The sequence below is a fragment of the Vulpes vulpes genome, chromosome 2 (assembly GCF_048418805.1).
Source record: "Vulpes vulpes isolate BD-2025 chromosome 2, VulVul3, whole genome shotgun sequence".
NCBI lineage: Eukaryota > Metazoa > Chordata > Mammalia > Carnivora > Canidae > Vulpes > Vulpes vulpes.
Genome location: NC_132781.1, coordinates 81,968,176 through 81,993,701, shown reverse-complemented (window position 1 = coordinate 81,993,701; position 25,526 = coordinate 81,968,176). Strand labels below are relative to the sequence as shown.

The 25,526-nt window shown below is 37.1% G+C and overlaps 1 protein-coding gene across 13 annotated transcripts in view; it reads right to left on the bottom strand.

The window, feature by feature from the left end:
* Positions 1–25,526, bottom strand: part of GABRA2 (gamma-aminobutyric acid type A receptor subunit alpha2) — a 126,501-nt gene that overhangs the window by 8,964 nt on the left and 92,011 nt on the right. For 4 of the 13 annotated variants that reach the window (XM_072749084.1, XM_072749083.1, XM_072749085.1 and 1 more), the window contains one exon: positions 10,039–10,241. In XM_072749084.1, coding sequence (XP_072605185.1) covers positions 10,039–10,241 — 203 coding nt within the window. Of the gene's footprint in view, positions 1–1,254; positions 4,339–4,993; positions 9,217–10,038; positions 10,242–25,526 lie in introns of those variants that run through there. The other 9 variants (XM_026016567.2, XM_072749082.1, XM_072749089.1 and 6 more) reach the window with 5 other exon arrangements.

Here is a 25,526-nt window from a genome sequence, read left to right as displayed (position 1 = left end):
CCAGCTATGAATCATCCAAAATAGTGAAGAGTGTAAGTCAACGGATTTAGAGGACCAATTGCCCTAGAACACAATTTTGAATACCAGTTATTTTCAATTAAGAATTCTCAAAATGTTCAGGTAAAATGAGACGATAAAAGGAGCTCTGAAAGTCCCAAGAGGACCTGAACACAAGCCTGGTTTTCCTGTCCTTCACTGTCATCGGGTTTCTCCTCCTCCTCCTCCTTCCCTTGCAGATGAGGCCTTCTTCCTCACCCAGCTGGAGTACAGAAGGAGAGGGGTTGAGGATCTACCATCATGAACGCTATGCAACAGCTTTTCTTCTGTAAGGACACGTGTAGTTCCCATGTTAATCCCCAAGTGCATGACCGATAGCCAGATGACAGCTAACACATTTGAGCACTAGATGTGTCAGGCTGAGTGTTTGGCCTGAGAGTGTCATTTGTAAAAACTTCACTATGGGAGAGGGGGTAAATCCTACTATTGACCCCATGTTACAAATTCCAAAATGGAGGCTAAAGAAGTTTCTTGACATAACCCAGTCACTTGCCTATAAAGTGCCTGAAAAAGCATGCAAACTCAGATGTGTGTGACCATCTAAACCTCTGCTCCAAACACCATACTACGTGACTTTCTCTTTGAGGAAGGTATCTGAAACCTGGGAGTACACTTTGTCTTAAATTTTTCCAGTTGAAGTCTGTATGGCTAGGCCAATCTTCTAAAAAGACTCTTTAAACCATTAAGTATATAACATACAGTGTTTAGATTATCATTATTTCAATTCTACCTAAACATCATTGAAAACATTATCAAATTGCATTTAGAATTTGGACCTTGGAAATGTTCCTGAACCTCTCCCTGCTTCAGCTTCTAGTTAAACAAAAAAAAAAAAAAAGAGGAGGTAATTAGACCAAAGCCATAATGAACTGTTGTAAGAATCAAATGAACAAGTGAGTATTCAAACCACAATGAAAAGCAGTCTCTTAGTGGAGAGTATTAATGGCTATAAGTCTATCACAAGCTAAACAATGATTACTGGCTTATCAGATATATAGACAATATACTTTATATATTTGGAAGAAGACATAAACATTGCATAGAGGAGCTCAAAAAAGGTATCTTGGAAGAGGGATATTTTAGTTAGGTCAGGATTTATGGTGCATGGTTTAGACATCTTGACAAAGAAACACAAATGTGAATGTCCTTTCTTACAAGAGGGGTATACAGATGAATAGAACTCTGACTGACTCTTACCTACACCCTTCCTGCCCGACTTGAATATCCTTCAGTTGTATATAAACCCACAGATGATGCTAAAATTATTTAACAAATTCTGAAACAGAGACATTAACAAATGAGAACAGATACTCTGACCAATCTGAATGAATATCAGCTGTAAACACCCAGAGGGGCTGTACCGGTATATAACCAGCCAAATATCACCCCTGCATGTTTGTATGTTGGTTGGTTGGCTTGTTTTTTCATCCCAACACTCTGGATACTATAAAAAGCAGTATTAAAAATAATTTTAATATATGTTTGTAACTTTTATTGACTTAACAGAACAAAATTTTACATTTTTCTTCATTGTTCAAAGGATGGCTTCAATTTCTGAATGTAACTATAAACTTCAGAGGCAAGTTCAAGTACCTGCCAAGATGATGGCTTGGTTTCACAATGCTCTCTCTTGGAACTTGGCAACTTGGTTATTTTCAGAATCAATAGTGCAACAGTCACGAGCACTATCTTTAGTCAAACCCAGTGGTTGGCACCTGTAATTTCCTACCAATTCATTAAATGAAGCACAGGGCACCCTCAGGGTGCTAAACCTTCTCAATTCCCAGCCACAGTCCAGGAAAGCCTTTCTGGCTCAGCTCTTACAAGTCTTGTTTTAAAGAATAAAATAACTCTCCTCAGTCCATTTAAAAGTAATTGTCACAAATCTACAGTAAAGCAAATTGTTCCTATTTAAAATTATTAATAACATGCATATAGAGGAAAAATTACTATTGAATTCATAGCTGACTTAGAGTTCTCAGATCTGCTAAAGCAGAGCACATAGATTAAGTCCACATAATATATCCTACTACTGTTCTTTGTAAGAAACAGATCTGCTAGTGATAGTACTAAAAAATATTCCGACTCTAGGCCATCACTAGAGATATTACCTTGCCCTATTCATTACTAATTTCTATTAAAAAGAACCAAATTGATATATTATATTATAAATCTTCTTTGAATATCACGCAAGCCTCTGATCAAGGCAGACCATCAGCAGGCTAGTAGTTGGGCCAATGATTTTTGCCTAATTCTACTTTATTCAGTGCAACCCTTGGCTTACACTCAGGCCCTCGGAGCCTTGAAGACAAATCATCCAATAAAGTCTACTGTTGCATTAACTGTTCAAACCAGTAGTACTTGCCAGAAGATAATTTTTTTTAATGCTCACGTCCCTATATAAAACTTTTATTTATTTTGAGTATTAGGGAAGCTCTGACGGTTCACACTACCTAATTTCTCATAGTCTAATTTTATCATTCTGCATTTCTGCAGTAAGTCTCTTAGGCAGGCCTCTTCATATAAGAATAAGGCCAGGTATAGCTGAAAATATAAGTAAAGCAAACAATGTTAAATATGAAGAATGAAACCAAACAGGAGGAGAATGGGGGAAAAGAAGGAAAATGGCTATTGCTATTTTCTATTAATTTTAAGTGACTCTTAAAGCTTTTGTCACCAATACAAAGATGACTGACATATCTCTCACCAGAATTCTTACCCACTTATGTTTCACTAGGCTTCTCTACCTACATATTCCATAGGTAATTAAAACAGAAAATATCCAGAAGTGAATTCGTTACTTGTACTTCCAACCTAATTCTGCACACCCTCTTACATTCCCTGACCTGTGAATGATACCACAATGGAGCCAGGAACCGATCACCAATCTACACTGACCCCCCTAGTCAGATCCACTTTGCATCAACTCTGCTTAAAATCACATCTAATTGCAATAACTAGTCCTTCCAGGTGCTGCCATAGCACCCAAGTGTTTGTCTCAATAATGCCACATATACTTTTTTCACTTATTTATTTTTTCTTCCACTCAATGGTAAGCTCCTTGAAAGCATAGACCGTGCAATGCAGAGCTCCTAGCATAGTTTCTGGCACAGAAAAGCCTCAAAAAAATCTTTGTTTTATAATGAATGACATGTACAAGAATGACTCCTGTGACAAAAATGTATTTAGATAATATATAATATATATATAAGCATAAAGCATTCTATAGAGTAGGTCTTTATTAGATTGATAAAAACTAGATTCCCATACTGTGTCCTACAATTCTGACATGTAAATATCTTGAAAGTCCTCAATTTTGCCATTCTACATGTTTTTGGAACTTGTTTTGCTTGTAATTGAGACTGATACAGGTGGGAAGGGGAAAAATATGACTGACCGCAAAATCAGTAAATTGTTTTTTTACACTTAAAATTTGGGAAATTTTATTTGGGAAAAAGAGTAAAATATGCTGCTATGGAATTTGTTGGTGCTGTTACTGAAGTGGAATGAAAAGGAAATCTAGTCCATGCTAATCAAATTTTCTATTTTTTAAACAATGTTTTATAAGAGTCGGAGTATTCTGAGTTTATTACTTCATTAGAATGCCTGAATATATATTTAAGATTTCAAAACTTAAAATCGGAAAAACCTAAGATTGGAAAACTCCTGATTATAGAAGTCAAAATGTCTTAAAACATGGGGCAAAACAACCTCAGCTTCCTTAGAGTATTAGATAAAATAATGTTAATAACTTGAGCAAACGCTCTGTCTAAAATATAGCCATCTATTAGCAAAGTGATCTGGGATATGAATAAAAGTAATAATCACATGGTTTCAGAGTTGAAAGAATCGCAGAGATTGTCCTTAAAATAAGGAAATGGAGCTCTCATAAATGTAACACTAAATAAGACAAACTTTGGAAAAAAACCCAAGGTAGCCAAAGTGTCAAATTTCTGCTCTTGCTATATACATACCATGTTGCTTTTTAAATCTATTGTGGCCAACAGCAAGCCCATTACTGGTAAAGCAACAACATGCTCCTTGGTCAGAAAATGCTATTGTTAACTGTCTGCTAACCGTCCTGAGAAAAGTGATACTTACAGAAGATTGTTTGAAGGTTATACAGTCCATCCACTTCTCTAAGTACTCTAAAGTCTTTCCTTGGATTAAATTGGGCCATGAGAAAGCTATATACTTGGACCAAATTAGCTTAGCTCCTTGAAGAATTGCCTTCACGGAGTTGTATGTTAATGTAATGCCTTCAGCTTTTATTGAAGGGGACTACAAGAGACATCAATATGAAATTCATTACTGCGTTTATTGGGAAAATGTTGACATTACTTTCAACAGTACCCAGCTTTCTCTTGTATAAAACCCATATGATATTGTTTTATATAATTCAGTGTAGGAAGATATTTTCCCTAAGAAAATTTATGCTTCCAATCTGTGATTAAAAAAAAAAAACACAAAGTATTAACTCCCCGCCACCCACCCTCCAGTGGTTTACTGTGATAGCCAAGAAGCTCAGGATTTAAAGCTCAACTCCTCTAGCCCTGGACTATAGTTAATGTTCTGGACCAAATGGTGGACATATCTGCATTCTATTTTCCTTTATCCTGATATCCTACTTCTACTTATGTTTTATTTTATAATACTTTAAGTATATACAGTCTTTTGGCAAACTGCCTGAAATGCTTTTGGGACAAGGCAAAATGTTTAAAAAATGCAAATAAATTAAAAAAAAAACACTTGAAATGTGATGTTTTCTATGGATTGCATGGCGTGAATCACAGAACAATGGCATATTTCATGTTAGTCTAGATATCATGTTGCTAAGTCTGTGTTTTAAATAATTTAATATATAGTGTGTTTCCAGAGGATATGCTTTTTTGGGCTAGTGTAGAACCACCGACAAGATTTAGAAACAGAAACAACCTCGAGTCACTGAAGCCATTTATTTTTAATTTAATTCAAAGAAACTATGTGCTGTTATGCCAGGTAATAACAGAGAACATGATGAGTAGGACAAAACTATTATCCTCCTAGATCATGTAGCCTACTGTTAGAAATATTTATAGTTAAAGTATAATTTACTAAGGTTACACAAAAGGAATTTGTGCCAAGTACTGTAGAAACACGATATAGGGGTGGCAGTTACATTCATTTAGAAAGTCTCAATATTAAGTAGAATCAGATGGATATTAAGAAATTAGTAGGAGTTCATCAGTTAGGGAAGGAAAGAACTAGCATTTTAGCAAGAGGGACCAGCACAACTAATGTCACAGAGATGTGTAGCAGCACGGATATCTGGGGACGTTTGTAATGGCTATAGGAGGAATATGAGCACGAACTTTAGATCTGTATTCAATCTTGGATGCACCACCTATTAGATGTGATCCTGAGCAAGTAACTTTATATGACCAATCCTATAGTTTCTCATTTCTAACACAGAGATATTCCCAGGCATAGAGTAGTAAGTGCACATTAAATAGCAATAATGTTTTTCTTATTATTCAACATATAAATGAACTTACGAGAAAGCTATATACTTGGACTACGTTAGCTGAGCAGCTTGAATGATTCATTGAAAAGTTCAACAGCTAACATTAAGAATTCAACAATTCCTTAAAGAGCTGAAAAATGAAATGATTAGATTCCAATTTTAGAAAGATGACCCTAGCACTAATGTAGAGGATGGATTGGAGGGAAACATGGTAAGAGACAGTGAGAAATATAGCAAGGGCATAGTCCATGACAGAGAGGGGGGAAAATAGGCTCCATCTGTTGACAGGTTAGATGTCAACAACTCCCAAGTTGTTGGTATGGGAGATTAGGTTTTGCTGTAGATATGAATGAATGAATGAATGAATGAATAAATGAATAAATGGAAAAGATAGAAAACCAATTTAGAAGGTTTTATTTTTGGTTTGTTCTTTCTTTTAAGAAAAAAAACGCATGTAAAAACTGAGATGTTATATTCATGTAGAAATGCCTAGGGAACAGTTTGGATATATGATCCTAGAACTTAAAAGGAAGGTATGGGGTGCAGTGGTGGATAATAACTTGTGGAAGTTAAGACAAAGGCCTGAGCTGTAGATGTGATCTGGTTCTATCTCATTCATTCATCCCACATTTACTGAGCAACTAATATATACAAGACCCTGTGAAAGGGCCAAGGGTAAATGATTTATTGCAATAAACATGATAATTATTATAAAGATCAGTGGAGAGGAGACATAAAAATGCAATTAGAAACTGTGATAAAGGATTCAATGCAAAAGGGCAGGCAGTTACATACACTTACAATGGGATCAAGTCATTAGGGGGATGCAGAGCTCAGAGGCTTCTGGAAGCTTGACATTTGTGCTGCGGATGGGTAGAGATTATCCATTTCGGGACAATAATGGGTGGACAGTATGCTTAGTGTTGCAGACGTTCCCACAAATATTACAGTAAAACCCTTAAAGACGAATCATATATCATGACTAGTAAATATAAAAACAACCATAAAATAAAGCCAAAGGACTGTCTTTGGGTATAAACAAGAGCAGTTGCTAGGGAGATTGGATCTACTCTGAACTTGGGCAGACTCTCAGGATAGAAGGAATAGAGGCAGCTGCCAGGATCTGAGGGCAAGAGGTTGATATCCTAAGGCTTGTTGTTAAGAGGGAACAAAGAGAAAGCACTGCTGACTTGGGCCTGAAATGGAGCTCTGAAACACAGCAGTATTCACGGGGCTCAATGGAGATCCCTTGAGAAAAATGAAAGATTATCATCTGTTCTGAATATGTGGAGGTTACTGGCTTTCTTCAGTTAACAGAAAAATAAATGGAAAAGAAATCAGATTACAGTGAGCTGAGAGCTAAATTGAAAGTGAGAACACAGACTTTGTAAGCAATGCTCTCAAGAAGCTTGAATGGAGAAAAGGGGGATAAAAATCTGTCGATGGGGAATGGGTGACATAGGATCTGGAGAGAATTTTGGTTTTTGCCTCCACGGTAAAGTAAGCATATTAAACATACTCCTTAACTGAAAGGAAGGAGGCAGTCAAAAAGAAGAAGATGGCTTCGAAGAAAGAAGAAGAAAATACTAACTGATGGTTTGAGGTTGAGTAAAGAACAAGGAAGAAAGGGATCAAGAGCTGAGTTGGAAGAATGAATTAGTCCTGGGCAGGTGGAAGGATGTTGGGTATCAGGGAAGGTCCAGAACTTGGGGCATTTTGCAAGATGGGATACTTTTGTATATGGAAGGACATAAAAACTGGATCAAACTGGATCTGTCTGATTCAGCACTACATTTTAAGGATGATATGGTTTTGTTCTCTCGTTTCACACATGAGGCTGAAAGTGGTGTAACATCTTGTCCAAGATCACAGAGCAGGACAGGCTGTGTCTTCAAACACAGGGCTCAATGCAGCTTGAATACGAATCGTGATTCCTGGGTTTATGTATTGGCAAAAACTAACTTTAAGGATTATCAGAGCACAATCTACATAAAAATTGTCTGTTAAATACTTATCTTTTTTTTCAAACATATACCGCTGAAACATATCTTTGAGTCATTCTTCTCATGAGGCAACATAATACTTGGCCAGTTTACAAGTGTTTAAGAACTTATCATACGCTCTTTGGATCGACAGATCATTTAACTGTGTTTACCAGTGATATCAACTTTAAAAGCAGATTTCTGCCAGTCTGATAAACTTGGAAATATGCCAATATGGACGGTGGATTAAAAACTCTGTGATTCAAGAAAATCATCATCTTTTCCACTTAAAAATTAAATCTAAGGAAAACTAAAGCAGAGGTAGCTGAAAGTAGACTGTACTGAAATATTATTTTAGGCAGATATGCTAGTTTGGGGCACTCGACTTGATTTCCTTTCACTTCTAAGAACCTGATTATTTCCTAGCTAGGTTTAGGAAGCACTTCCCAGAATTCATTTGAATCAAGAAATTGGGTTGAGTACCCACTGATAAATTCACCACTGTCAAGTCCTAAAATCCCTTCCATGAAGGCAAAGAAGTCTTGTCATTGGTGTTGCACTACCAGACTTAACAAGAGAAACTCATTTATTCTTTTATTCCATAAATAATCCTGAAGTGCTTAGTAAGCGTCTGCCACTGTGCCTGGCACCTCTAGCTCTGGAAAAGTGAGTAAGAACAAGCAACATGCCGGATGTAATGTTCCCTTTAACTTAACCATGAACTTGAGCCACTCAGAACTATTATAGAATTTGTTCAGAAAAATAAAAAAGAATTTGTTTGTTGTTTTTCTGCAGATTAGGTTGGAATATCAATGATCTTACCCTAGATTTGTCTTTGTGTGATTTGATATGTGGTTTGACTTAAATCCAATATTCATTAGTACTAGGTCATTGCTTTTAGAATGCATTGAGAATGTGGGTTTTGCATTGAAAGGTACCTCTATTTTCCAAGGTCAGGGAGAAGGTATTTTATTTGATATGCCAAATCACAACGTCCATTTGATTGGCACCCTCACAGCATTAATGAGTGATATCAGTTAAATATCTATACAGAGCATTTATACCACAAACCACTATCTTTTGTGACATATTTATAAATATGTCTGGCATTTATAAATATAACTAGCATTTCATCTCCAAAAAAAGTATGAAAGCGCATGTGTAATTAATATAACTAAAAAGAAGTAACTGCATAGATAGCAATGAAAAAGCAGTACATTATATGGAAAATGAAAACATAAATCAACAACAAAATGTAATGGAAATGCTGAAATAACCTAGAAGTTAAGCATAGGAAATTAATCAGATTCCCTTTAATATTTACTCAGTGGCTGTTAGTATGCAAAACATTGCTTATAAAATGAAATAAACCAGCACTTATTAAAACTTACACGGTTTACAAAATTTAGCAAAAAAGAGCAAGACTTTTAAACTATAACATTCAACCATTTATATGCTTAAGCGGCAAGATGGTCCTAGAAATGAGAAAAAAATTATATTTAAATAACTGATAAAGGAGTAAAATCAAGTATGTTATTCCAAATTTAATGGAAGAAGTGCTTTAATAGATATGTTGTTAAAAGAAGCCCTCCAAGTGGAACTGAACTATTAAAAAAACGTTATATCTCATTGTAATATATCCAAAGCCTCCTTTTAATGCAGATGAATAATAATCTATAAAGAAGAAATGGAACAGCTGTTATATTAATGATCAAAACTCCCACTAGCTTCAGTACTTGCAACCTAAAAACAGACACCAATAATTCCCAAAGAAATTACTCTTAAAAACAATAACTCCTATAGCCTACATGAGCACTTAAAATTTCTAGACATTCTAGTACCTACTTACTTATTTATTTCATACACCATGGGAGAGCAAACAATATTGCCTGAACTTTTATATCCAAGCAACGGAGATGGGAGTAGGTGAAGAGTATTTCAACCCATTGAGAGGGCTTGACATCCCACAAAGGTAAAGTTAATGCCCACTTTCTTTTCCAAATCTCTCCATTATAAAGCAGTGTGGTATTGAAGAGCATGAGTTTAATGGTCAGATGTGCCTTCAAGTATACTTAATTAACTAGTTGTGTGAGCTTGGGTAGTAAACCACTTCACTAAGTCTTAGCTTCTTCATCAGAAAAATGAAAATTAAAAAGAGACCCTACTTGTAAAGTCTAAAGATTACGTGATAGGACATATGTAAAAAACTCAGCACAATGCCTGACACACAGTCATAGCTCAACAGATGCTAGGGAGTGGTTTTAACAGGAGTCATACTGTAACAAGCACTCCTAAAGGATTTCAGGCAAGAGCATACTTTAAAAGAAATCTGAATGATTCATATATATCTAAATCTGTGCCATAGATATATATATAGAGAGATAGATAATTTACATTTGAATGTTCTTAATGTCAATTTTTAGGAACAGATCTGTTATAAGCTAAATCTGTTAGGGGGATTCTCTTAATCATTGTAAGAAGGAAATTCTCACTTACCTTGTCATTTACTACACTCTTCCCATCCCAAGCCCATCCTCTTTTGGTGAAGTAGTTAACAGTTGCAAATTCAATTAGGGCAGAGAACACAAATGCATAACAAACAGCAATAAACCAGTCCATGGCAGTTGCATATGCCACTTTGGGGAGGGAATTCCGAGCACTGATGCTTAGAGTTGTCATTGTTAGAACAGTTGTTACTCCTGCAGGAAGACAGGTACCAAAACATCAATCGATATTAGCAAAACGGAACTGGAAATATTCCTTTGTTCAATGCTACTTTCACTGCCATTTCTATCCACTTCAAAAAAAATAATAATAACTGGAAGAACAGGGCAAAGCTGATAATCACAAATGGCTATTATAATTCTTAAAGTAATAACTGAAGTGCTTTCAGTTTTCATTTTGTTTCATTTTGTTTGTACGAATCTCCTTTTCTCTTTTTAGTATTCTTAAGGTTAAAAAGACTGGTGATACTGAAAGTAGAATTTCCTATGAAGAAAACAGTTACTTTAAATTGATCCATTGCGCCTTAACATTCATTTTTTAAAAATCCTATACAAAGCCTCACATGAATTTGTTCATCATTTATTTAAATCATGCTCAGCAATGGACCAATCATCCACACCAGCGATCACAATGGAACTATGATTAAAGTTCTTTATTCTTAGGATAGCTACCTAAATGTGAAATTAATTCTGGATCACTTAGCATTGTGAGAACGTAATTTCTTTCACAATGAAGCCTAGAATATATAGAAAATAAAACAAGCAACTAAACCTCAAACTTTATAAAAATGCAAATCACTACTTTTAAGGAATATTTTATGCCTCTGTTGGTTTAAAAAGTAATTTAGTCCCTTTCACTGTAAGGCTTTTCTGCCAGTAGTCAGGGAAGTCACAATAATTAAGTGAAAAGGAAGCAATAACTCAGGAGGTAAGTTGCAATATCAACTGTCAAAATGTCTGCAATTACCTGTTTTATCAGCAATCCAATGGAAGTTTAATTATATACATACGAGACACTTTAAATTAAAAGAGAGTTAAAATGTTAAAGAAATGTTCATCCATATATTAAAGTTTTATTGTATTGTAGTATTTGCTTTCCCTTAGGATACATAAAGCAGCTTTCTCTTCTCATCTACCATAGAGTCAGTAATTCAAAACAGCAAAATAATTCTATTTAATCATGAGTGAGTACATCTAAGAATATGATGGTAGTAGCAGGAATAAAAAGCAGATAAATAAATTTAGTTCACCTGCTGCTAAGTCAACATTAAAAAAAGCACATTTACAGAAATACATTGTCCTTTCATGCACCAAACTGAGAGGTTTGAGATGGTGAGGATGTTTTCTTTTGGTCCGGGGGAGTAATTAAATGGAAGACATGACAGGTACAACCACACATACCCCCAACCAAAACCATATCCTCCCAACTCCTAAATGCATGTCCACGTGCACGCACGCACACACACATACACACACACACAATACAGCAATGCAAATGACAAATCAATACATGAAAATACACTTAACTTCCCTAGCAAATAAGGAAACACAAAGTGATAATGATACCTTTTTAAAACCATATAGTCAAAAAAAAAAAAAGAAAAAAAAAATTAAAACCATATAGTCAGCAAAATGTTGGCAAACATTAAAAGGTTTATACTATGGTAGTCTTGAGGAGAATGTGGGGCAATGGACAACCTCTCTCAATAGGAATTACAAATTGGCATCATATCCAAGAAAGGTTACCTAATCCAAAGTCATAAAGATTTAGACCTATGTTCCCTTCTATGAGTTCTAGACTTTCATTATTTTTTAAAATATTTTATTTATTTATTTGAGAGAGAGAGAGAACAAGAGGTGGGAGAGGGAGAAGGAGACAAAGAGAGAGAGAAGAAGACTCCCTGCTGAGAAGGAAGCCTGATGCGGGGCTTGATCCCAGGACCCTGAGATCATGACCTGAACCAAAGGCAGAGGCTTAACCCACTAAGCCACCCCAGGCACTCCCTAAAAGTTCTATACTTTTAGTTCTGACATGTAGGTCTTGCTCCATTTGGGAGTAATTTTTATGTATGTTGTGAGGTAGATGTTCAAAATCATTTTTTGGCATATGGATAGCCAGTTGTACCAGTATCATTTGCTGAAAGACTTTTCTTCCCTTATTTTGAATGGTCTTAGGATTGTTGTTGAAATTAACTGACCATATGACAGCAACTTCATATTATATGTGTCTCTTGAGGCAAGGGAAATAAAACCAAAAATAAACTACTGGGATTTCATCAAAATAGAAAATGTCTGCACAGCAAAGGAAGCAATCAACAAAACTAAAGACAACCTATGATGTGGGAGATATTTGCAAATGAGTATCTGATAAAGGGTCAGTATCCAAAACATATAAAGAACTTATCAGCTCAAAAAATGAGCCCCAAAAATGAATAATCCAATTAAAAAATGGGCAGAAGACACAGACATTTTTCCAAAGAAGACATACAGATCATCAACACACACATGAGAAGATGCTCAACATCACTGTCATCAAGGAAATACAAATCAAAACTACAATGAGATGCCACCTCACACCGGTGAGAATGGCTAAAATCAGCAACACAGGAAACAACAAGTGTTGACGAGGATGTGGACAAAGAGCAACCCTCTTGCACTGTTGCAAACTGGTGCAGCCACTGTGGAAAACAGTATGGAGGTTCCCCAAAAAGTTAAAAATAGAATTACCATATGATCCAGCAATTGAACCTAGTGGCATTGACCCAAATAATATAAAAACAGTAATTCAAAGGGATATATGCACACCAACGTTTATAGCAGCATTATCTATAATAGCCAAATTATGGAAAGAGCCCAAGTATCCATCAGGTAATGAATGGATAGAGAAGATGTGGTGTCTGTGTTTGTGTGTGTGTGTGTGTGTGTGTGTGTGTAATGGAATATTATTCAGTCACAAAAAAAGAATGAAATCTTGCCACTTGCAACAAAGTGGATGGAGCTATAGCGCATTATGTTTTTTTTTTTAATTTTTTTTTTAATTTTTTATTTATTTATGATAGTCACAGAGAGAGAGAGAGAGGCAGAGACACAGGCGGAGGGAGAAGCAGGCTCCATGCACCGGGAGCCTGATATGGGATTCGATCCCGGGTCTCCAGGATCGCGCCCTGGGCCAAAGGCAGGCGCCAAACCACTGCGCCACCCAGGGATCCCTATAGCGCATTATGTTAAGCAAAATAAGTCAGTGGGAGAAAGAGAAATATCATTTCACTCAAGTCTGGACTGTAAGAAACAAAATAAATGAGCTTAGGGAAAAAAGAGAGAGAGAGAGAAACCAAGAAACAGACTCTTAACTCTAGAGAACAAACCGAGGGGAGGTGGGTAGGGGATGGGGCAAATAGGTGATGGGGATTAAGGGGCGTACTTGTGATGAGCACTGGGTGTTGCATGGAACTGCTGTATGTACACCTGAAACTAACATCACATTGCATGTTAACTGGAACTTAAACATTTGAAAAAAAAAAGAAGACGAAGAAATCAACTGACCACAGATATATGGGTTTGTTTCTGCACTTTTGATTCCACTAATCTGCACGTTGACCCTTAAGCAAGTTTCAAACTGGTCTGATGACTGTAACTTTAGAGTCAGTGTTGACATTGGGAAGCTTGAGGCCTCCAACTTTGTTACTCTTTTCCAAGATTGTTTTGGCTATTCAGGGTCCCCTTGCATTTCCATGTGGTTTTATGATAAATTGGCTCATTGATGCAAAAAAGATTGTTGGAATTTTGATAGGTGTTGCATCTAAGCTACTGTTTGGGGCAGTATTGTCATCTCAATCCCTGAATGCAGGACACCTAGTTAGCCTTTATAATTTTTCATAGACATATGTAATATATATCATATATATATGTAATCTGTTTATTTAGAGCTTCTTAAATTTCCTTTAGTAATGTTTTGTAGTTTTCGGTGTACAAGTCTTTCGCCTTTAAATCTATTTATAGGTATCTTATGTATTTGGATGCTAATGTAAGTGGAAATATATTCTCTTTCTTTTTGGAAATATATTCTTAATTTCCTCTTCAGATTGTTCATTGCTAGTGTAGAGAAACACAACTGATTTTTTGTGTTGACGCTGTACCCTGCAACTTTGCTGAATGTAATTAGCTCTAATAGTTTTTATGTGGTTTACTAAGGGTTTTTCTATACATAAAATCATATCATCTGTAAATAGAGTTTTAATTCTTCCTTTCCAAATTGGATGCCTTTTATTTGTCGTTCCCACCTGACTGCACTGGCTAGAACCTGCAGTATAATGTTGAGCAGCACTGATGAAGGCAGACATCCCTATCTTGCTCCTGATGTTAGCACAGAAGCTTTTAATCTTCACCTCTAAGTACGATGTCAGGTTGAGAAAGTCCTTTTCTCCTGCCAGTTTGTTGAGTGTTTTTATTACGAAAGGATGTTGTGTTGTGTTTTTTTTTTAATGTTTTGAGATGATTTCGTGTTTTTCCTATACTCCATAAAAATGTTGTTTATATTGATTTTTTGTACGTTGAACCAAAGTTTCATTCCTGGGATAAATGTCATTGGGTCATCATATCTAATCCTCTTTATATGTGGCTGACTTCAGCTCACTAATATTTTGTTGAAGACATCTATATTTCTAAGGGATATTGATCTGAAGAGGCTTTTTTTTTTACTTGTTATTTCTTTGTTTTTGGTTTTCTTGGTAAAAATGGCCCAACTGTATGAGTCAAGAAGATCTCTCATTTACTTTCTCAGAGTTTGAGAAAGAATAGTGTTAATTCTTTTCTCAATGTTTGGTAAAATTCACCAGCAAGGTTATCTGGCCTTGGATTTTTATTGATTTTTTTGTTATTGCTTACTTCATAGCTTTACTTGTTATAGACTTGTACAGACTCTTCCGTCATTTTTTTTGTAATTTGTTGTTTCCAGTCATTGGTCCATTTATTCTAGGTTATCTAATTTGGAGGGCTACAATTGTTAACAGAGTCCCTTAAATCTTTTTTTATTTTTATAAGATCAGTAGTAATGTCCCCTCTTACTTCCTAAATTTATTAATTTGAGTCTTCTCTCTTTTTTTCTTGGTCAGTCTCACTAAAGTCTTGTCAATTTAGTTGATCTTAATAGCTGTGTGTTGATTTTCTACACTGTTATTTCTATTCTCTATTCCACTAATCTCTGTTCAAATTTGTTAATTTTCTTCTTCTTGCTTTGGGTTGTGTTTGCTTTTACGGAAGCAAAGGCAAAAACAACAACTAAAACATCTGCCTATAAATGCTCTCAGTGACATCTTCCGAGTTGCAACTTTTGCACCATGGAATTCTGAGTCTGGCAATGTACAAAGGGAAGCCTTTTGCAAATGTCTTCGAAGACACCATAAAGTGATGACAGTACTTTCTGAAGGAGCTCCACTTTCCTCTCCCCAGTACCAGGAGGCCTTTATTTGGAATTTCTTACTCCACCATTTTTGCTGGTATCTACCCTAAGCTCCAGCAATTCTTCTAGATGGGGCAGGGTAGTATAAAATAGTGAGCATTGCTATGTCCTCATATGGCCTCACAGTCAGACGGCTTGGGTTTGAATCCTGCTCCCCAACTGTTTATGTGACTTAGAGTGAGTTCCTCACCTATTCTCATTACTTTCCCCAACTATAAATTTGAATTATAAACTATACCCTCTCAAGGAGCCTCGATGTCCATCGAAAGATGGATGGATAAAGAAGATGTGGTCTATGTATACAGAGGAATATTCCTCAGCCATTAGAAACGACAAATACCCACCATTTGCTTCGACGGGGATGGAACTGGAGGGTATTATGCTGAGTGAAGTAAGTCAATCAGAGAAGGACAAACATTATATGGTTTCACTCATACGGGGAATATAAAAATTAGTGACAGGGAATAAAGGGGAAAGGAGAGAAAATGAGTGAAAATATCAGTGAGGAAGACAGAACATGAGAGACACCTAACTCTGGGAAACGAACAAGGGGTGGTGGAAAGGGAGGTGGGCGGGGGGTTGGGGTGATTGGGTCATGGGCACTGAGGGGGGCACTTGGCGGGATGAGCACTGGGTGTTATGCTATATGTTGGCAAATTGAATGAACTCCAATAAAAACATTTTTTAAAAAAGACTGTTGTTTAGGTTATTAAGTATGCATTTGGCACAAAGCTTGGCACGTTACAAGTATTCAGTAAATGTTAGCTATTTTGATTCTTGTTTTTGTTATCACTACTTCTATTATTAAAAATCTATCTTCCTGAAATGACAGCAGGAAAATATATAGTGATAGTGATACACAATGTTCTTTACATGAACATGTCTTATAAAAGTAAAAAAAAGTGGCAAACACTAGCATATTCATTGACTGGGGAAAAGTTTTTTAAATTGTTGATTACCTACATTAGTAATACGACAATATTACAAAGAGTAAGGTAGGGTTATTTATTGATTGCAGATATATCCACAACATATTTTGCTTAAAAATACTTCATGATTCAATTTTCATTAAAATATATGTACTTGGATTTGTGTCTCAATGTAGGTATACCTGCATGAGCTTAGTAAACAAAAAATAAAATTAAAAAGGACACTTCAAAAAATAAATTAAAAATAAAATTCAAAAGGTTCAAAAATAAAATTAAAAAGGTTACCACCTTGGGGAAGAAGGAATGTTGGGAGTTTGGATGGATGAAATAGAAAATGGGCTTATGACTGATTTTTAGTTTTATTTCTTTGGTATTTTGCCAGAAAAATGTGAAAAGATAAAATCTGTAAGGATACAATCTAAGATTGTATTAGTTACTTTGGAGAATTAACATCGAAGGGAATACATTTTTCCTTTTCTCCTGCAGTGAACTTGCTTTGCTTTTGAGATAAGAAAAAAAAATACAAAAATTTTAATTTAAACAAGAGATACTTGATGACATTTATCATTTGCAATTCTGTGAATTTCTGGGAATGACTGATGGCTATGTTAATGTTAATTTAAAGAAAATCTATCAAAAAATGCAAGTTCAAATTATGGCACACCATAAATTTAATTAAGATTCTAAATCTACACTGCTAGTTTAAAATTAGATCTGGGCCTAGGCATTCAAACCAATAAAGTATTGTAGCAATTTCAATATGAATCTACTATGAGGCTATTTTTCCCCATATTCATATCTTCCCCATATCTAAATTTTATTTTTTTATCTGATTTTGTAAACTCGATAATAAAATTGTTAACACTAAGTTTTTTTCTCCTTCCCTTTTTTCTTTCCGCTAGAAGGATATGATTCTTATATGCCAGCTTTCTGTCTGCTAGTTCCAACTATGCTTGTTCCCATCACGTTACAAATAGAAGAGCTGGGCATTAAATAAAGAGGTGCACGTACCTGGAAAGTTCACAGACCTTCTACGTGCCCGCCCCTCAAACAATGGGCATTTTTGTCTACTTCCTAGGGCCTCCAAAAATAAATATTCCCAAATTTCTTTAACAGACTATCTCTGTCCTTAACTCCTCTGTGTGACTGCCCTACCTCAATGCCTCCCTGGGAAGCTTACGTTTCTTTTTCAGTAAAATAAAAGGCAAGTATCTTAAAGTGCTTTTAGCACTAAAATTCTGTGCATTATGTGTGAAATATGTGACCATTTCCCATACTCAGACCGTATCTAACATGCAGCTCTTTGAAATTCTAGTTTTATTCTATGTTAGTATTTCCTTTTTCAAGGTATAGGTGCCAAAACCTCCACTCATAGTAGCTGAGCAGATCGTGTAAAGGAATGCTAAGTGTTGGATGCAAATATGCCCTAAGAGAATAAAATCAAAGCAGGGGGAGGGATTTCAGCACAGAGACTGGGAGCACCATGGCCTGATGCCTAAATCTGAATCTCGTGATCTTGGGGAAATTCCCTAGCCCCTTTGTTCCACAGTACGCTCATCTGTGAAGTGAGGATTAAGAATAGAGTTTCCTGGGGTGCCTGGGTAGGTCAGTGTTTAAGCATCCCACTCATGATTTCGGCTCAGGTCTTGATCTCAGGGTGGTGAGGTTGGAGCTCGGCGTCGGGCTTGAGATGCTCTCTCCCTTGCCTTTGCCCCTCTCCCCCTGTCCCACGTGTGCAAGCCCTCTCTCTCAAATAAAGGAATAAAATCTTAAAAAAAAAAAAAAGAAGAATGTTTTCCTATAATGTAGTGATCAAACGCGTTACTTCATGTCAAGCAGGGTCTTCATTATAAAAAGACAGCTCAGGGCACGTGCAAAAAAATATATTACCCTGAAAGCAAAGTCAAGACAGATTTAAATCAGAGAAATGAAATGAAATGAAATAATAAAATAAAATAAAATAATAAAAATAAAATAAATAAAATAAAATAAAATAAAATAAAATAAAATAAAATAAAATAAAATCCTCCTTTAGACCTTTACTCCCATCAAATGCTAGTGTGTAGGTGTTTGTGGTTGGGTGTGGGATGGAAGTTAGGAAGTAGCCTCAAAAACCAAACAGGCACAAAAACCTGCAACAGAAAACAAGTATAAAATTGTTTGATACCACCTGCTGGTTACTGCTCGAAATGGCAGAAAAACAAAACAAAACAAAACACATTCTGATAATACAAGTGCTAGATTTTTTTTTTTGACACTTACAAATAGAGTATGAATGCACTATGAAAGGTTACAATTTTAAGGCTGCAATTTTAACTCATAACTGCACTGCAACTAAATACTAAGGATGTTGAAGCTTCATGTTATAGACAGAAATGAGAACTCGGATGATGTATCTTGTCATAAAACCTAATTAATTCAAACTCCACTAATTTAAAATTTGTGAGAATTTAGAAACTATCAATTATAATCTGGAAGAAAGTGTCTGAAAAGGTACTTTTAGTGTGCACAACAGTGTGAAGGATTATGTTTTTTTACTTACCTGAATGCATCCTGGATTTATAACTTTACAACTCATATCCTTCCACTCAATCCCTTTCTTCCTGATGCCTATTCTCAGCGAAAGGCCTAGATGATCTAAAGGAAGCCATTTTCATATTAGAGGTTGAAGTTGCAGGGTCATGAGTATTTTCTCTGGGTAATTTGCCAGTCTAGGAAATATACATACTGTTTACTTAGGATCTTTTCCTTCTTACTCATCCCTCTTTTTTAACTCAGCTAATTCCTATTTCTTCCCCTAAATAAATTATTGAGTGCCTACTAAATGTCAAGTATTTTCACGGCCCCTGGGAAGACACTAATGAACAAAGTGGCAAAGATCCCTGCACGTGGGAGCTCACATCCTGCTAATGCCTCAGTACACAGGCAGTTTGCTCATTCTGCAGGATTTCACCTTGACAGGCACCAGTGACCTCATTTTACGCACACCCCCAGCAGATTGCGTCTTTCTTGAATTTTCTGTTGGTTTACATGAAGGTATCCTCCCCCCAACCCTGTAAATATATGGAGGAGAGCCTTGTTGGTCTTCTCTCCCACAGGTAAAAGGATGCTCAGCAGAGAGTAGGTGGTCATTAATTCGTTTTTAAATGAATTAATAAATATCTACCAAACTACTCGAATGATCGGCAATCGATAAGCATTAATTTGTTAGGAAATCCGTAAGAAACATATTCCCTCTTTTCTAACTCCAAGTATGCTTTTCATCCTCCTTTTGCACTGCACATGGTAGAGCTGTGAATGGCATGTGAGCAAAACCATATGCATTTTTTGAAAGAGCACAAAGTAACCTGCCATCACAACTGGACAAGGTTTCTGATGAACTGTTGACTGGGGGGATCTACCCAGACTGGGAATTTGAGTGAGACTTCTCTAAGGAAATCAGTGGAAAAGTTAGAGTTGAACCTTCTCCCAAGGCTGGGGAAGACCATGCTAGACTGGGGAAAGAACAGGCCCAAGAACCCGGCGAAATGAGGAAACATGGCATTTGAGAGGAAAGGAAAGAAGCCTGGAAGGTGGGAAGACAGCAGATTGGAGTTTCGGAGAAGATGAGGCTGAGGGAGAGGCAGGAGCCAGATAATCCAAAACCTGCTAAATCAGCTCAGGTAACAGGACTTCATGAGCAATAGGAAACCACGATAGAGCTCACGTTAAGCAGGGTGGTGACAGGATCACTCCCTGCGTAACAATATTACTTTGGCTGTGGCTCCTCTACAGTTTTTTTTTTTTTTAACTTTAGGTTTTCCACATTTCTCTGTTTTGCTGCGGCTTGCATGTGGTATGAATGAGGTGTTCTGTTTTATTTTGCTTCTGTATTTATCCTTCTTGATGTTCTCTGAGCTTTCTGGATCTATAGTTTGCTCATTAATTTGGAAAGTTCTTGGTCATTATCGCCTTCAAAATGTCTTCTGCTCTCTTCTCCCGTTCTTCACCTTCTCAAATTCCAGTTGGCATTGTTCCTGGATGTTCTCTTCTCTTTTGCTGTTGTGCATTCAACTATTTTATTCTTACTGCTTGAGTTTCAGTTTGGGAAGTTTCTACTGTTCTGTATATGAGATCACTGATCCATTCTTCAACCATATTGAGTTTACTGATGAAAGGCATTCTTCATTTCTGTTACTGTGTTTTCTAGTTCTTTCTTTTGTTAAGATTCTATTTATTTATTCATGAGAAACACAGAGAGAGGCAGAAACACAGGCAGAGCGAGAAGCAGGCTCCCTGCGGGGAGCCTTGATGCAGGACTCGATTCTGGGACCCTGGGGTCACGCCCTGATCCAAAGGCAGATGCTCAACTGCTGAGCCACCCAGAGGGTTCCTGTGTTTTCTATTTCTATCACCCTTTTTGATTCTTAGAGTTTCCAGTTCTTTACTTACATTACTGATTTTGTCTTGCATGTCGTTTACTTATTCCATTAGGGATAGTAACAGATTAACCATAGTTATTTTAACTGTTTGTCTCATAATCCTAACACCTATGTCATATCGAAGTCTGATTCTGTTGTCTGCTTTTCCTCTCAACCATGTCTTGTTTTTCATTTCTCCTTCTGGCATGTCTTCTAGTTCTTTTCACCTCCCCCATCAGTTTCGCTGAGATACAACTGACCCACATCACTGGTAATTCCTTGTTAAAAGTTGACCGTGTTGAGTCGGGTCACAGGAACTGAGATAAACAGACCCTGGTGAAGGATTTCTGTTAATGTGGCTGCTGGGGTGCTGTATTTCATGCTCCCTCCATCCTCCCCGGGATCCAGGTTGCTTTCGTGTTTTTGCTGTGGTTGCCCCTCTTGACTTTGGACTTCCCAAAGCACTCTTCCTCCCAGAGAGTCTGTGTCTTCAGCTCCTTCTGCTGAAAGCTACTGCTATCCTACTCCTGGAGCTTCGCTGGTGTGATGGGAAGGTTCTATAATCTCCCGATTAAATCTCAGGCTTCTGGTGGGCCTGTGCCTCAGGCTGTAATCCTCGCAGGTGTCTCTCCTCCGACACAGTTCTGTTCCCCACTCTTCTCATTCCCTTGCTGGCTGTGACATGCCCCATTGATTTCCTTGAAGCTCTGATCTCTGTTGACAATGTTTTATTAGTTCGTGCTCCTCAGGTGAGGCAGTAAGGCCAGAGGCACTGGAGTGGGAGGAATGGCCTCTAAGCACTGGGGATGAGGCTCTCACCAGTCCCTTCCTCTGGGCATGGCTTTGCTGTGGATAAGGACTGAGTGTACTTCAAAATGATTTTTTTGCTTGCTGCTTCTTCTCCCACTGTAGTAGACAGGAACGCATATTGCTCAGCTCTTTACCTTTAGAACCTGGTGGGATTCCTGAAGGCAATGCCCATGAACATGCGAGGCTCCATCAAAAGATTCTGGCCTTAGGAGCTTCTCATTGTCACACTCGTCCAGACACTGTCTCCAGACATTCATCAGAATGAGCATTTAAGTGACTCTACCAGTGCAGGATGCTTTAAGCAGCATCTCTTGCAGGTAAAAAAAAAAAAAAAAAAAAAAAAAAAACTTAGTTGCATCTCTCTGAATGTGTCTGTCTGCCTCTTCACAATTTGCGATGGCAGTTTGCCTGTCACCTTGATTCTCTTACAAATGCAATGAAAGTCTTTAATTTTCAGTTTGTTCAGCTTTTTCTTGTTGCAAGGATGAGAGTGACAACTTGCAAGCTCTTCACGTGTCAGTGCTGAAACCTGAAGCCCAGTGCCTTGATTTTAATACAAGATTTTTTTATAACAAGATTTTTTATTAGTCAAATGTCCATTTTTTTTTCTACTTCTGAATTTCTGGTTGTGTTCTGGGTGGTTGAGCTTGACAGACAATCAGAAAAACTGGAGAATATTTCAAAATCAATATAATATAGGCAACCTCCTGGGGCTTATGTCAGCAGATGACTGACAGTCTACAAGGCAAATTCACAATCTCTGAATTTGGCCAGCATAATTAAATTTGAAACAGAGGTGCTCTGATAGTCTACCGCATTCCTGCTAGCGGAATTTTAGAAGAGGATCTTAGGAAGCATATACAAACAAACCAAAATGAATTATAATTTGAGCATATCGCTATAATACTGTGGTATCTGCATCATTTTAAAATAACTCATGAAAAATAGAAAAATTCAAGAAATCAACCCAAAGTTTTTAATCCCACGTACCTGATTTATTTAATCAAGTTAATTAATTAATACTTTAATCAAGTATTCTTCACCCTCATCCCACACACACCAATTGGCTTGACAGTATCTTTGACAAAACTACTACTTAACAAAGTTTGGCCAAATTAGTACTTTCACCATAAGCATACTCAAAATTATATTTTAAGATTGAAAGGAAGAAAGTTCATACGGTAATAGTACTGACCCTAGTGTAACATGTATATACACTGTTAAATTAGTAATAGGTTAAAGATCTTCATGAATATAGACTAACATTTATTTACTATCATTATGAACATGAAGTACATACGTGAGAAAATGTATATGAGTATTAGGGACTCTGGAGAATCAGTACTGAAGCCTCAAGCTATAAGGATCAGTTAAGATTCCAAATCCAAGTTGAGGACCCTTTCCCTGTTATCAGAGAGCACCCTGAATATCCCAGAATATAAGAGATATTGTTATATTCAATATAACAATTGAAGATATAATATCTTCACTTGTCCGCCTTCCCATCTCCTCCAACAGACTGTAGCCTCTGTGAGAGTAGGGATCGTATCTTTCTTACTCACTTTGTATCTGAAAGGTCTAGCACAGCGTCTGGCACATAATCTTGAAATGAATGAATGAATACAGCTTATGAAGCAAATATACCTAGTTCTGTGGATACAGACACAGAAATGAATGTGTATATTTGTGTGTGTGTGGAGCTAAACACACAAATACATAGTAATAGTCAGATACCAGCGATTTTTTCCAGAATTCAGTAACTAGGGAGATGGATGCCTTGCATTATTTAATATTAGAGCAATGGGGGGATTCCTGGGTGGCTCAGTGGTTTGGCGCCTGCCTTTGGCCCAGGGCACGATCCTGGAGTCCCAGGATCGAGTCCCATGTCGGGCTCCTTGCATGGAGCCTGCTTCTCCCTCTGCCTGTGTCTCTGCCTCTCTCTCTCTCTGTCTATCATAAATAAATAAATCTTTAAAAAATAATAATAATATTGGAGCAATGTATGATCATTGCAACACAGTTTGTATGTAGACATTTATGTGCTCAATAACTCTGTTCGAAATACTATATATATATATATATATATATATATGTGCATACAGTATGTAGAATATATTTAGGGCGGCTAAATAAATATATATATATATGCATCACATGACATATATATGTAATATGTATATCAACATATATGTAACATTACAGTTAAGTCTTGGAAAAGGTATTAAGCTAAACACCAGCTAAAGACTACTCTCTGGAGTGAGCAAGCAGGAAAGCAGACAAAATGCAACGAAAGCCCTCACCTCCCGACTTTCATTTAACAATTTTCATATAAGACATCCAAGGGCATCAATGGCCTTGGCACCAAAGGTCTAGGTTTCCTCTTTCTTACATCTCTGCCGTTTTTAAGGTGCTGCTCATATTCTGAAGGTTCAGGAGAGCTTGCCAACACTCGACCCGCAGTCCAGCAAGCAGAAGGGGAAAGGAGGAGAGCCATACCCTTTTCACTGAGCTGAAGGCCACAAACGGAAAGTTAGACATCTGACTTTTACTCCTATGTCTTTGAGGATGAGTCATACGACTCCACGGAGCAGTAAGAGAGGCAGAGAACGGTAGTCTTGATTTGGTGTACACCACTAGAATACCAATTTCTAGTATGCTGTAGCTAATTAAAAGACGATCATCTCTGACAGACGTAGGCTTGTGGGTCTTCAGAAATTTTCCTACGAAAATGTTAAGAAAGGGATGTTTTGTATGGACCCTCTAACATGCCAAGCTCCATAATAAAACTAACCCAAACACGCCGACGTTGGCCTCCTGCTAGCCAGGTCAGCGTGCTTGCTGTGCCAGTGCAGCTTCCAGGGGGTCCCAAGCCCCACTTGCAGACAGCCTGGTCCCATCTACGTAGAGATTCCACAGCTGCAAGTATCCCACGCACACGGCATCTTTTAACTACTCTTCCTGCATTCTTTTTGTAGGCTCTCCCTTCAGCACTGGTCACTGAATTGTTGATATTCCACAAAGCAATATACTGCTCTTCCACTCTTCTTATGTTACTGCTCTCTCTTGACAGCGTCATTTATTCTCATTTCCTAATCCTCTCCCAACTCATGAGCTCTAGACCCAAATATCTGACCATCTTCTGAATATCTCCACATGGAGTCAGTAAAAATTTATTGAACCTTCCATACGACATTTGTTTCATTAAAAATGTAGAACCAGTCTACTTGGTTAGGCATGTTACATAAAAAAATAAAAATAAAAATAAATTTTAAAAAACATGTTAGGCTTGTCACTTTGTTAGACGTGAGTATATTTAAAAAACATAGATTAAATGCTCAAGGAGAATATAACCTACTAGACGATGCCGATGATTGGTAGGCATGTTATACAGACAGTATAACAAGTGATGGAGAAGATATGCGGGTGCTCTAAGACAACCTAAGGATACTTATCGAGATATTGGAGTAAGAGAGGGCTTCCTGGAAGAAGTGATACATAAAAGGAGATGGGAAGATATATTTAATGACGAAAAAAACATGCTCCTAGGTCTGATGTAGGTCAACATAGGAAGAGGTGGGCTCACGGTGGCAGGGGAGGCCTCATGAAGACCTTGTAATCATGGTAAAAAGTTCAGACCGTGGCTGCAAAGTAGAGCCACAGGAAGGTTTCATGCAGGAGAGGGTTACATAAGGAAATCGAGTTTTAGGAAGGTCACTTTTGCTGCACTGTGTAGAATGGAATGGAGGAAGGTAAGACTAGGGAAATGGGCACCAACGAAAACTACTACACTAATCTGACAGAGATAGTCCCACAGATGCCTCAAATTTTTAAACATTCACAACTGAACCAAAACCTATTATGTCTTCCATGACTCTCTACTGCA